The sequence below is a fragment of the Lytechinus variegatus genome, chromosome 10 (assembly GCF_018143015.1).
Source record: "Lytechinus variegatus isolate NC3 chromosome 10, Lvar_3.0, whole genome shotgun sequence".
NCBI classification, from domain to species: Eukaryota; Metazoa; Echinodermata; class Echinoidea; order Temnopleuroida; family Toxopneustidae; genus Lytechinus; species Lytechinus variegatus.
Window position 1 is genome coordinate 13,552,194 of NC_054749.1, and position 14,876 is coordinate 13,567,069.

Genomic DNA, 14,876 nt, shown 5'->3' on the forward strand with positions numbered 1-14,876 from the left:
ACTGCATGTATTATTTTCCATAGGCAGCACCCCCAGGAATTTTAGAAGATATCGTCGCACGCACCACGAACCGTCCTCTTTGCGCACTTCGATATGAAAGTTAGTTTGGCAGAAAACGCATATTTTTAAAGAAAAGCTTTTTTTAAAACCAGCAATAAGTGCACCTACAAGGAGAGCAAATTATTTACCGGTGTCTTCGTTCGATAGTTCAGGTTCCACAGTTTCATCCCGTATCTTTATATTTTCTTGAAGTAATTATTTACGCTACATTGGGCATCGTAACAGACCGAATGGTTCGCGTGGTGAAATCGCAAGGCACGATAGCACACTTTTTCTATTCCAAGAACCGTCCTCTCTGCTATATTATGTTGCCCACTGTGGCGTAAATAATTAACTTCAAGAAAATATAAAGATACAGGATGAAACTTTGGAACCTGAACTTTTTAACGAAGACAAGGTGAATAATTTGCTCTCCTTGTAGGTGCACTTATTGCTGGTTTTAAAAAAAGCTTTTCTTTAAATGCATTTTCTGCAAAAGTAACTTTCGCATCGAAGTGCGCAGAGAGGATGGTTCATGGTGCGTGCGACGATATGTATAAATCAAATAATGTAACCAAAATGACTCCGATTTGTAGTTTTTTTTTTCGCTTTTCAAATTTACATCAGCACTCCTGCTTAAAGAATTGTTCCCAAGGGCCCTGAGTCATTCATTCTTTTTTGGTCTTAAATGTACCTTATAGGAGCTCCTTTTGTCATATACGTTTCATAGTTTACCTATGGTATATTAATCGTTTGTTTTAAACTGACACCAAGGCCCCATCTTACAAAGAGTTACGATTGATCCAGTCAATCATAACTCTATGGAGATCCATCATTGTCATAATTTTTCTACAGGAAATGTGCACATTTTCTTTTGTAAACAAAGAGAAGCACAGTGAATTTTCAAGACAACGATGGATGCATGAATATACATCATAGATAGAAAATATTTTGAACAAACATGCATAATAGATGTTGACATTGCCCAGGGCCCCATCTTACAAGAGTTGCTATTGATCAGATCAATCTCAGGTATATGGAAATCCATCAATGTCATAATTTTTTTTTCTTTAGGAAATTTACAAAACCAATGTCCTTTGAAAACCAAGAGAAGCATACTGAAATTTCAAGAAAACTATGAATGTATGAATATACATCATATCTAGAAAATACTTTGAACAAACATGTATTTTAGATGTTAACGTTGCTGGCTTTCCATAGTTGTGGTTGATAATAGATCACCTCAGTTCTATATTTGAAGCATTGGTAATCCATTGTTACTTTATCGATGACATGTATAATGTTTTGTAGAATTGAGATAAAAACACATGCATGTCAGATTTCATGTTGTAGGCTACATGTAACTATCGGTTCACTGTTGATTGTCTTATCATACTGATTTAAGCTCCTACAGGATTCTCTCTGGTATGGTATGGTGTCCTCAAGGGGGAAAGAGGAAGTTAATAATGGAGGGCCAATGAGAAGGTCAGACAGAATGCCAAACACCTCTTGGCAGAGCCCTATGACATTGAATGATTGGTTCATCATAGACAAAGGTACTACAGGGAACCCTATTACATTAAATAATAATTCAGCCATATCATCAGGTTCGCCTTGAATGATGTGGGCCAAGTACGACAACGTCGCATCAATCTTTGAGTTTTGAGATCATACGGTAAGAATGAATGAGTCCTTTAATACTTGAACGATGTGGGCCAAGTACAATGTCAAGTCAATCTCTAAGTTTCAGGTTGGATATTTACTCTTGCTTGAATGATGTAGGCCAACATTGAAGTGAATTTTGGGGTAAGGTCATTTATACCTGAATGGTGTAGGACAAGTATGAGGTTGAATCAAGCTTTAAGTTTTGAAATAAGGTAAAACTTAAAAGCCCTTTTACTTGAAGGATGTGGGCCACGTACATGTACGACGCCAAATCTTTTTAAGTTTGAGATAAGGTAAAACTGAAGTCCTCATTGAATGAAATGGGTCTGATAGGATGTCAAATCAGTCTTCAGATTTTCAGATAAGGACAAAGGTAAAGCTCAGAAGTCCTCATAGTCAGACTACTTCATATTGTGTCGAGTGAGGTCACCAGTAAGGAGATCTACCAAAAAAAGGGGGCGGGTGTTTAAATTGAAATTCATCATCATCATCTTAATCTTCGTTTTCATTATCATATTTTGTTTTTCTTCAGAAATTATATATTATAGTAAGACTTTGTTTTTCTTTCTTAAAAAAGTTGAAATTTAAATAAATTGTAGCCATCCATTCTGCTCAAAATATGAATATTATCAATATACGCTTCGGTTTCTCATATTTTCAAGCATTTTTTCCTTACAACGGCAATCCATCTTCTGCAACTGATTTTATGTTCAATGATATATATGTCTGATTTATTGTAAAAATGTCTTTATTATTATATTTATCAGGCCTCTACAAAAAAATTTTTTGTCACTTGCCCTGTTGGGCAAGTGATGAAAAAATTTGCTTGCCCGATAGAAAAAACTGCTTGCCCAATTTTTTTAATAATTTTTTCATTATGACGGCACTACTCTTATTTTTATTAAGGTATACAAAATAACAATTGACAATCATGTTCAGTATAAAAGAACACACATTGAAAAGGATATTTTCAGCAACGTAGGCCTGAGTCTTAACGTTTATTTTGGAGAAAAAAAAAATCGATATTTTATGGGCACTTAAGGTTTTAAAAAACCCTTCAACAAAAGTTGCTAATATTTCATATTTTGCATCTTTAAATCCACGAAATGGCTACCTGCTTACCATATTTCCTTAGAATTGCTTTCATTTACCGTAGTTGGAAACTATAAAGAAAGCCAGTGAAAATTGTTCAGCTCTTTATTGTTCAGCTCTTAATTAGTTGGAAACCATCAAGTCTTTACTTCATCATTTTATGATGTTGCACTCGGTCAATAATTTTTATCTACATGTTTTCACATGCTACTTTTTTTTCTATTTTGAGGAATACCTGTTCACTTATTAATGAATTATTACTAACATTGTTTAATATTGTACGATTTTTAAGTAATTTTTTTCACTATATGCTTAGAATCTTGGGTGTGTGTGTGTGTGGGTGTGTTTGTGTGGGTGTGACTGTGAGTTGAACTTTGATATAAATGAATTCAATATCTAATTTCTACTTCGCCTATTCCAGTACAATAACCTGTACTCGACCATGTAATAAAGGCCCACATACCCTAACTTTTCCTGAAGTTCTTTGAAAACGCAGACTTCTACGAAAATTGCATTTCTCTATGGGGGAGTCTAAATTCGGTGAGAATGTATTCATTAATAACTTAAATATACATGACAATGAAGAAATCATCAAACTTTATTAGAAGTTTTGAATAATATACCCGAAATGTAAACTCTGTCTGAAACAGAAAATCACCATATTTGAGGCCTTTACTGAGCGAATTGTCCCCCAGAGCTCTGGCAGAGAGACAGAGCTCACACTGGCTAGCTAGTATGCACACGTGCGTGAGCCTCCCGCCGGCCTTGTAAAATAGATGGAGCTTTGTTTGATGATTTATTGTCTGATATTTACCTAATCCCCTCAAAAAGGGAAACAAATGAATTTTAAGTTATAATTAACAAATACGGCTAGTTATTTTGGATATTAATAATAGGCCGTTTTGAAAAGCAAAGCCGAATGACAACTCACCAACGCGAGGTTACTCGACTCTGTGATTTATTTCCTGTGTAATTCTAATTCTTTTATCACAGAATCGTGATATCGGAAGGGGGAAAATGTGCAATTAGAAATTGCACATGGTGGTAGTCATAATGGACCCCTATACTACATTCAACTGTTTCCCGGCCATTGCGTTGATTTTTTTCATACCTGGTACCATGTGTATGGAAATACGTGGTACAGAAAAAATAACGCAATTTCGGAATTTGATTTTGAGTGTGGATTTTGGATGATTTATGGAAAAACGAGGTACAGTACAGAAAAAAAGACGCAACAACCACTTGCCCGATCGGGCAATTGACTTTGAGAAGTGCTTGCCCGCACGTCATTTTCACTTGCCCCGGGCAAGCGGGTTTGTCGCGCCCTGTATTTATGACATATTACATTGTTACATAGAAGAAAAAAGGATAAATGAAATAAAATAAAAAATAAAATCAAGTTCCTGCCAAGCTACATGTATTTTAGCATCTACTACAGTTTTAATCACTAAAAAGTTGATTAAAGAAAATGAGAAGTGAATGATTATTTTTACGATCTATAGTAGATGTGGAACCATTTGCTGGTCTAAAGCAGTGGCAGATCCGGGGGGGGGGAGGCATTTCAGGTCCGTGCTGCCCCCCCCCCCTCTTGACAGTCAAAGTCAATATAAGTATGTCGTTCATATGGAAGTGTGCCCCCACCCCACAGGCTTTTTTTTTTGCTTGTCAAATTTTCATGGGGATCCGCCCCTGATCCAATGATATACTGGAGGGAATTCCTTATTGATAACAGAAAACATGAATCAATCAACATATGATAGCTCAGTGGCAAATCAAGGGGGGCACGGCTGGCCGTGCCCCCCCCCCCCCATTAGAGATCCATAATCAAAATTTGTAATGTGAATATACCTTTTTTTACTCAAGTGCGCTCCCCTCCCCTTTGAAAGTGAGGACCTTTTTTTCTTTCTTTTTTTTTTGCCTGACAAATTTTCCGTGGACAAAATGACCCTCAATTTAAGGTGAAAACCTTTTTTATTTTTCTTCTTATTTTTTGCTTTTCAAATTTTTATCGGGAAAATGTGCCCCCCCCCCAGAAAATTCTGGATTTGCCCCTGTGATAGCTCCTTATTGAGAAAAAAAACATACACACATACATGTACATTCACAACATTGTAATTATTACTCACTGGTCCAGGAATGGGTGGGAGGGGGACACAAAAACTGGTCTCGGGTCTTACCCCATAACAATGATCTAACATTTCAACATTTCTATTTACACTAATCTACACCAAATATAAACCGATTATACAGTAGACTTTAATTACATGTAGATGTAGCATCCTCATTTAATTCGCATGATCAATTTTTTCAAAAATAAGCCTGCGCAACAGTATACATGTACATGCGTGTGCAATAGCTTATTTACAATGATATTGCTGTGATTACTATTGTTAATGCAGTCCAGTAAAAAATGCATGCATAGCCCTCAACCAATCAGATTGCAACGATTTTCTCATCAATTCTCTTATATTGTCTGAATTTTGATATTTTGATTGCATGATGGAAATCTAAAGTATTTGTGCAGAACATACTCTTCAAACCAGATGGCTCAATATTAATGATAAATATTAATCATTCCATATTAAAGTAGGCTCTTGCCTCTAATTGCCTTGTCCATTGTAATGTATTTTAGAATACTGTTAACATATCAACTTGATGCTGATCAACGACTAGGTCCATTGACCTACGTTCAACTTCATTGACCAACTCCGTTGCCTTCAACAAAAATATGAAGTTCTAATTTATATGAAATCTTTCTACCAAGATATCACATAAAACTGGAATCTTATTCTGATGAGTTGTTTTAAATGAGGGGCAATATATTTGATATGGTTCCGGACAACAATATAGCACATAAAATCATCTAGAATCCTATAAAACCATCTCGCCCCTATCAATGCAACTAGATGTACATTGTCCCATTAAATACACAGATTGTTGATTTTCAGTAAAATAAACACTCTTAATTGTTGCAGTATTTGGTTCTGAATCATTCAAATTTGGTCACAATTTTGTTGTGATAAAAATTATGCTTGACATGTTAATAAAATGTACCTGATGAAACGATCTCAATTCATGTACCAAAAAGTCAATAAAAAACACACTTCTTTACATGTCATTTTGAAATCATGGCATTCATAATGCAAATGGGACAATAATATGTATATGGCAAGTGAGTGTATAAACAAACAGACTCTATCTTGTTCAAGGTGAGAATGACATCGTTCATTAAGGCGTTGTTCATCCAAAATGCTCTAGAAACCAACCGAGCATCACGCACCAAGGACGCGCTCTTAAGAACGCACCGATCCGCAACTCCACTTTGGCTCACGGTGAGAAAAGGTTAACGCTAATTAAGGGGGTACTTTCTGTGCTGGCACAGACACAATACTGCCGAAGCTAATGACAGAGGCAAACACGCGGCCTGCTTAATTGATGCAAGACGCACTTGTCAATGGCACTTCTTGTTTGTTCAAATTATCGGCAATTTCTTGCCAACATGCAGGTGAACAATGCTGAGAATGACGAGTGTGCGTTTATTATTAATCGGCCCGTAAGGTCGGAAGTCATCAGGTTCTAAGTTTCACCCTGCATCGGGAACATTGCATGTGCATGTGTGTAAGGGTGTTCCTTCTCCAGTGAATCAGATCTGCTGGAGGCATTAGTTGGATACGCAATTCATACTCTAAAAGTCATAACTAAAAAGGATCTAAATTATAATAATAATATAATAATATAGGCATATTTACCCAGGGTAGCCACTTCAGTTTCGAAAACTGTTCTACCAGCGGGCCCTGCTATTATTACCCCGGCTTTAGCTGAGCTGCCTAGGCGCTCAAGCATTCAAGGAATTAATCCTGCCGGGTACCCATTTACCTCACCTGGGTCGAGTGCAGCACAATGTGGATAAATTTCTTGCTTAAGGAAATTACGCCATGGCTGGGATTCGAACCAACGACCCTCTGTTTCAGAGTCAGGCGTCTTGTCCACTGGGCCACAACGCTCCACTTATTCTGTTTGAACATCCTTTTGCATATATATTGAATAGAATAATTCAGCCAGGAAAACTACAGTTACTAGGAAATTGAATTGAGACTGAGAGAAACAAAACAAAAAACAGACAAAGAAAGACATAGAAAATAAAAAAATAAAAATACAAGAGGGATGAGAGAGAGAGAGAGAGAATAGGGGAGGGGGCTTGATAACAAGCACCTTTCCATCAAGGGTAGCAAAATATAATTCTGAACCTGTCTTCTAATTGGTGTTTATTTTACTCAGATTCTAAACCTTCCCTTTGAATTTTCAGGTACAAAGTCTACATACATTGTCAAATAAATGGTACAAGCTGCACTGGGATCAGTGCTCGGTTGGAATATATTTCTCATCAAATAAATATTGACCTATATCCCATTTACAACTGGTAAACTTGCCAATCTGAGCAAGGCATTTTGGAGCAGGGCACCCTTAACAACAAGGCAATTGAACAGACTAGAACAAGAACGAGACGAGCATCTTTCGATTGTTTTTCAGCTCGGGAAAGCAGTCAGGTAAACGTGAATCTTAATACACGCTGCCCATTAGCTTTGATCCATCCCAATTTATGGCATGCATACCAAGGCCTGTGCAACAGCATACCTGCGTCATGAATTTCTTGGATCTTTCTTTGGAAAGATCATTGCTCGAGTCGGACTTGCCCTGTCATTTGTGAAAGGGCATGCAAGCTTTCGTCATATTGAAATGAATATATAACTATACAACTTTGGTAATATTGCAGTGGGTATCGCATCTCTCAAGACCCACCATGCATTTTTAAAAATATCAAAGAGGGTATGTACATGTATATACAGAACTTGAATGTGGTCAAATGGAATTTATGAAAATATTTCATGTAAAATTCAAAGATTAATTTTTAAGAAGAGATTTAAAGGAAAGTGATGAGTAGTACATGTATACTGCAGCACTGCATTACTGAAATGTCTTGTATATGTTATCTTTATAATGTCAGAGAGCAAACATTAAATATGAAGGCTTGCCTAACTTTTGATCTTAATAACGTCTCATCTAACTAGTAAGAATATGTCAGGTGTGTGGCCGTGACTCGCTTTTTGTGAAACAACATGCCGTCATGCATATTCTGCACATGTTGTAGAGAGGGTATGAGGAATATGCATTAGTGTAGGTATTTGCTTACTGGGCTAATAAACCAGCCATCCATTACCTCTAATTCCTCTGGTTGAATAGGAAGGTTCACAAGGTCGATGGACTCTGCGCCTATTTTTGATTAGTAACATATATAGGCCAAATGAATTGTGTCCATGTATACAATATAAATGTATAGCCCTAGAGAAGGTAATAGGAATCAAAGGCAGTATTGATGTGTAGGTCGGAGTGCACAGAGGCATGATTTGTACAAACAAGGAGATAAAACTAAAGTATAAAAACATGGATTTGAAGAATCTTGCACATTATGCATGCTGTATTTCCATGTATCATTATCATTTCTTTGATATTTGGTATATTCAAGGAATTAATCCTGCCAGGTACCCATTCACCTCACCTGGGTTGAGCACAATATGGGTGAATTTCTTGCTGAAGAAAAACATGCCATGGCTGGGATTTGAACCAACAGTATAAGGTGCTACCAGAGTAAATTAAACAAGTTTACAATTCAATTGATCTATACAGTCACTAGTTAATCAGACATTGCAATTGGGACTTTATGGAAATGGTACATATAGGGGGCTTATTTCGAAAGGGTGGGTGCTGTCGCGTTAGGGTGCGTCAACGCGAACGTGAAGATTCGTCCAATGCCCCCCCGGTTTGGACGAAAGGGTGTGTTTAATAATAATGAATAAATAAATACAAATATAAGAAAGCTGAACAAACAAAAAAGACGAGTGATATGTGAAGTTTGCATAGGAACACAAATCATCATATGGCACAAACATTCTTTTTAAGGTAAAAAACAATGACGGCATGCTGCATGAGGATTTTTCGGTGGAAATGTTTTATGGTGTAATATTGATACATGTAAAAATTATGACTGATTTCAAGGTTCTTTCAAATAAAAAAAAAGTAACTTACCTTCAATTTTATACTTTGCAGGTGTGTATTTATTACAAAGGAAAACATTCGTATACCTGGAGATATTTGGTGTCCCCCAAATTATAAAACTTACGGCAGATGTGTCCTGGAAGGGCAAGGCCAAAATTGATGTCGGGTCAGCATTCACAACGTTTAACTCTTCAGACCCTACCTTACTATATTTTACACTTGAGACCCTGCCTCAGTATATTTTGTGAGATGTATCTGTTGTGTATGTGTGCGTGTTGTGTGTATAATAATAATAATAATAATATGTGCGTGTTGTGTGTATAATAATAATAATAATAATACTTATAATAATGATAATAATAATAATTTTCACCCCAAAGAGTGAATTTATGGAAATGAATTTGGAGTGAAAAATTGGCGCCAAGTGGCTTATTGCAAGGGTGGGTATCTGATTTTATTATCATTATTATTATTATTATCATTATTATTATTATCATTATTATTATTATCATTATTATTATTATCATTATTCTTAGTTGAACTTTTCTTTCTTTTCCTCAAATTGTCAATGCTTTAAATGATTGAAAATCCACTATTTTACGTGCAAATTGGCAATGTTTGACAGAATACCTTATATTCAGCTTTCTTATAAATATTTGTATTTATTTATTCATTATTATTAAACACACCCTTTTGTCAAAAGCCCCCCCCCCCCGGTTTGGACGAAAGGGCGCGTTCCAGTGAACGCGACGCGACGTGGCGCTCCCAACGCACCCTTTCGGCCAAACCGGGGGGGCTTTGGACGAATCTTCGCGTTCGCGTTGACGCACCCTAACGCGACAGCACCCACCCTTTCGACATAAGCCCATATAGGGCAATTAACTAATCAGTAGTAGAGAAATTCCCTACTGCAATGATAACTAGATACAAAGAATCTACACTTTAAAGGAAACCAAAACCCAAGAAGAGAAGTAATCTTATATTGGAAGGAGTAAAATGAGAGGAACAAAAAAAGTTTCATCAAAATCGGTTATGAAATAAGCAAGTTAGGGGAGTTTGAAAACTCTTGTACTTTCTATGGGCATCCTCAAATTGGCAAACGTGCTTCAAAATGGCTGATTTTGTGGACAACTCTCCATTTGTTTTGTACACAAATTTTCAGATTTTCCTCATTATCTTTCAAATTGCATCTTGCCTCCTTCTGAGCACAACATATGTCATGGGAAAATATAATCCACACCATATATGTCAAGGTCAGGAGGAGATCATGTGAAATATGTAAAATAAAGGGGGAAATCTGAAAATATGTGTACAAAACAAATGGAGAGTTGTCCACAAAATTATCCATTTTGAAGCAGGTTTGCCAATTTGAGGATCCACATAGTAAGTACAACAAGACTTTAATCATCCATAACTTGCTTATTTCATAACCGATTTTGATGAAAATTTTTAAAAATTGTTCCTCTCATTTTACTCTTTCCAATAAGATTGCTTATTTTCTTGGATTTTGGTTTCCTTTAACACTTTTACAGTACTCTATAGGGCTGTGAATGATTTTTAAAATTTGGGGCCTATTATATATAGATGAATCAGAGCACATATTATAAAGAACAGTATACTCATATTTTATTATCATAAAAAAAATATATTGTAGTTTTGTACTTACATGTATATTGCTGTACTAGATTAAGGTTTAAATTGTACGTAATGCCAAAAACATAATTCATAAAGAAGATTTTGTGTTTAAGTATTCTAGTTCAGATTAAGATTTACTGATTTGTTTTGTCCATAGTGAGTATTTCATTATCTAGGAATTCATATTGTCCCCACATTTTTGAACAAAGCATGAATGTGACAAAAAATGAATCTGGAAAGTCATCACAAAATATGACATAATTTGGCATAAGGAAGAAAGGAGACAAAAAGCTGTGAATTTGTGAAAACCACATTTGTACTGCTGGCATGATGTAAAAGATGACATGAAAAGTATTTGATCTTGGTTCTCAAATCTTAATAAGCCAGTTCGTAGTTCCACTTTGCGCATGATCAGAATATTCTGCGCATGATCAGAGGAAGGTCATTTGTACTAAAGTGACATGGTGGTTTAAAATCTAATGAGATAAGCACCAACTTTGATTTCTTGATTATTCATATATTCTTTTGAATTGTGGTTTTGATTTACATCCACAAAAAACAACATTGTTCAACATGCTACGATATGCATTCAAAGTAAAAATGCAACAAATACCTTCATAAAGTGTTCATTGGTGTGCTATTCTAGTCACCTGGTCTATTCAATTTCTTCATCCTGCTATGTAAGGTAAGCTTACGTAATATCTTGCTTTGAAATCTGCCTATCATAATGAAAGAAATGAAAGGTCATTGTCTATTCATTCTCGTTGTTGTCCCTTATGTGCACATGTAGGTAATCTACTCCAATCATGGCTGATCAAGTCCCTCCCCTTGTAACCACATCCTGGTTGTCTCAGCACCTGGGCACCAAGAAGAAACCCTTGATTGTCCTTGATGTTACCTGGAACCCACGTGGCAAATCAGGCAACGACTTTCACCAAGAACAGCATATTCCTGGAAGCCTCTACTTCAATCTTGAAGAATGCAAAGACCATGAATCGCCATTCAAGTTCACCCTTCCAAGTCCAAATGACTTTGATAAGTATGTCTCCAATTTAGGAATTTCAAATCAAACACATGTCGTGATCTACGAGAATGATCCTCGCTACAAGGCAAAGACTTCTGAAAGAGTGTGGTGGATGTTCAGGTATTTTGGACATGACAAGGTATCGGTTTTGGATGGTGGTCTTGAGCAATGGGTCAAGGATGGCTTTTCTGTGACTTCAGACAGCACAGAGGATCCTGTCAAAGCCACGTTCAAGTCTACAGTACAGAGGCATCTGCTAAAGACTTATGATGAAGTTCTTGAAGATCTGAAGGAAGGGTCTGTTCAGCTTGTGGACACTCGACCATCACACTGGTTTGATGGTTCTAAGCCTAGCTTGTGGCCAGGTAAGAATGTGTTTCAGAAATTATATAATCTACAATAATTCTAGATACACTATCCTTCTCAACTTTCTAACTCACTGCATCACTAGAAAAGTGACAAAGTCTATTGTTTTGTGCTTTTATAGTGATATAGTGAGTTGATAGGCGCGTAGCCAGGGGGGGCGGTGGGGGCGGTCGCCCCCCCAAAACGTCCCCAAAAAGAAAAAAAAAGAAGGGAAAAAAGAGAGGAGAAAAGAAAAAGGGAAGGGAGGAAAGGGGAGAAAGGTAGCTTTGTGTTTTTTTTTTCTTTTTATTCTTTTTTTTTCTTAAAAGAGAAACTCCATCACTCTTGCTCTAAATTTATATATGAATTTTTCTTCCGCGCTGCGCGCGGTTAAATGACAATATTGCAATTCTCCATTGTTTCCCCCACCCTTTCTCTAACCCTGTTTTTCCACCTCAGGTATATGTGTTTCTTACCGGTTAAAGTTTAAATGTATCCATTAGGGCATGGAATTAGAGTAAGGCTACGCCAAAGTATATGAAGTTATCTTTTTTTAAATTGATCGCGCAACTTCTGGTCGGGTCGGCTCCGGGCGGGTAAAATTTTATATCAATTTCCACCTCCATAAAGTCAACTTCTCCTGCTTTTCAGCTCATTACCAAACAACCATAATTCTGGGGCAAACAGGTTCCTAAAATTCGCGTCGTATTAAATAAAGAAGTACAATATAATTTTTTTATCAAATTCTATTAAACTTCATGTCATTTCCCTTCACATTCATCTCCTGCCCTGTTTTGCGACCTCAGTTTGAAATGTTGAATGACACTTAAGTTTCTTTATTATTCAAAATGAAGCACTTTAGGATAAGTCAAAGAAATTAGGAATTCTCTTTTTTTTATATTTAATTTCAATAAATCACAGAAGTTTCAACTTTCTGCGCACTATTTCCTCATAAAGAAGTTCAATAATCTTAGAAAATCATTTTAATTAGAGCCGATGGTGGTATTAGACGTATCTGCATTATTTTGATGAAACGTCCGCCCTTTGAAATTTCACAGTTTCATTGCTCTGCGCGGGGCTGAATATCTTTCTCGCGGCATATATACACTTCTTCTCCTCTGTTTTGCGAGTTAAAGATATGCACTGTCGCTAAATTGTTTGTAATCAAATCTGATCTTTCCAAGGGAAGTATTCAATATATCTCTGAGAAAACCCTTTAGTCGGGACCCTTTTCATGGCAAAAAAACTGATAAAACGCTTTAGCTTCCGCGCTTCACGCGAGGGTATTATTATTTCAATTTCCTCCAATGTATTCCTTTTTTGTGCGTTCACAATCACTTTTTGAAAACAAATTAAGGTTCATGAAAACAATGTTCAAAATCACAATGAGTCAAATGAATTGGAGCTGAAATAGGCACTAGAGACAAGAGAGACGGCTCCTTTTCATTTTAATTTATGAAACACCAAAAGCTTCGCGCGGGAGGGGGAAACTCCCCCTCCCTGCACCCACCCCCTAGGGAGCGCGCTTCGCGCGCTCTTTAAGTGTTGGCACGCTTCGCGTGCATTTACCGCCCCCTCCAAAATGAAATCCTGGCTACGCGGTTGTGAGTTGAAGTATGCTGAAGGGGACTGTACAAGGAAGTCCATGAAATCTTCACCAGACACAACCTTGTATTAGCAACAAGAAGTAATCATTTCTCCTGATTTTTTTTTCTCAGATCTCAGGCTCGGAACCATCCACAGGGCAAAACACCTTACTTTTGAAGACTGCATGGCAAAAGATTCCACCAGATTCAGAACTGCTGCCGAACTGCGAGAAGTCTTTGCATCAGCGGACATCGACCTCTCCAAGCCTGTGACTACGACCTGTAACGTGGGAGTCACTGCTTGTATCGTAGCAATGGCTGCTTTCCTCCAAGGGAAGGAGGATGTGGCAGTCTTTGATGGGTCTTGGGACGAGTTCTCCCAGAGAGCCCCCGATGATCTTCTCCGTATCAACATTTACCACAAACAGTAGCTGAAAAGAGGCTTGATGTTTATTAGCCATTCAAGACCTACAATGTATGCCTGATATTAAATTCAGCCTAACATCTTTAAAAACCGAGGCAGTATTACTACTGAAATAGCATTGTGTTCAAGGGGTGTATCCGTACAAGATAATCTTCTTGATCTTGGGATTTTTAACCCATTAAACATAACGCCGCAGACACACCAACACATCCAACTCTAAACCGACCAATGATAATCCATTCAAAATAACAAAAAAGCTTTGATTGGTCCGGAGTTGGCTTCTTCAGCATGCCTGTGGCATATAAGACGGGGCAAATGATTCAGCCTCTGAGACATTTCGGTGATTAACTCAATATGCAAGAAGCACTCGCCATGATGGTTCACAACTTTTCTTTTAGAATCAAGCACTTCTTTTGAGACTACATTTGTGGTGCTCTTGGATGTGTTTTCAAAGTCACGAATGAAGTTCATTATTTTGAACATGGTCCAATAATATGACATACCTCTGAAATAAAGATAGATTGCATCATTTCTGTGGTAAAGTGATTATGTTGTCTGTTTTTCTGTGACATATTTAATAATTTTTTTAATGGTTTATTCGGTAAATACCCATGTGGTTCTTATAAATTCAAGTACACTTTGCTCTAGACCATGCTCAACAACAAGAGCAGGCATCCAGTTGAATGTGTGTCTGACACTGTAAATTGCATATCTGAGGGATTTATGTGCATGAGTACCAATTTACTACAGTGGCATGATAAAAAAAATGTTATGAAACATATATATTCATCTCCGTGTGCACACCCATACCATGCTCAGATCAGACCTAGGTCTGGGTACATGTAGGGAGCATTTCATGAAATAAATAGGGTAGTGATTTTCACTGGGAGGTGTACAAGCTACAGTAAACCCTCGCATCTGATAGGCTCAGGGCAAAAGAGTCAGTGAAAACCACTCTTTGTTTCAAGAAATACTGTCCAGACCTGTGCCAAAACCTCCATGTCCATCCAAG

At 37.1% G+C, this 14,876-nt stretch overlaps 2 protein-coding genes across 3 annotated transcripts in view; one reads left to right on the forward strand and one right to left on the reverse strand.

Moving 5' to 3' along the window:
• The window catches only part of LOC121422211, a 49,367-nt gene that overhangs the window by 14,875 nt on the left and 19,616 nt on the right, over positions 1–14,876 (reverse strand). The window lies entirely within an intron of this gene.
• On the forward strand, positions 6,814–14,802 carry LOC121422210 (thiosulfate sulfurtransferase-like). Of its 2 annotated transcripts, XM_041617114.1 has the most exons (3): positions 6,814–7,343; positions 11,276–11,874; positions 13,573–14,802. In XM_041617114.1, exons 2-3 carry the CDS (start codon positions 11,292–11,294, stop codon positions 13,869–13,871), a joined length of 882 nt encoding a protein of 293 aa, XP_041473048.1. In that variant the 5' UTR covers positions 6,814–7,343; positions 11,276–11,291; the 3' UTR covers positions 13,872–14,802. The 2 variants fall into 2 exon arrangements, with proteins under 2 accessions (XP_041473048.1, XP_041473049.1); XM_041617115.1 differs by lacking the exon at positions 6,814–7,343 and having other exon boundaries at positions 11,245–11,874.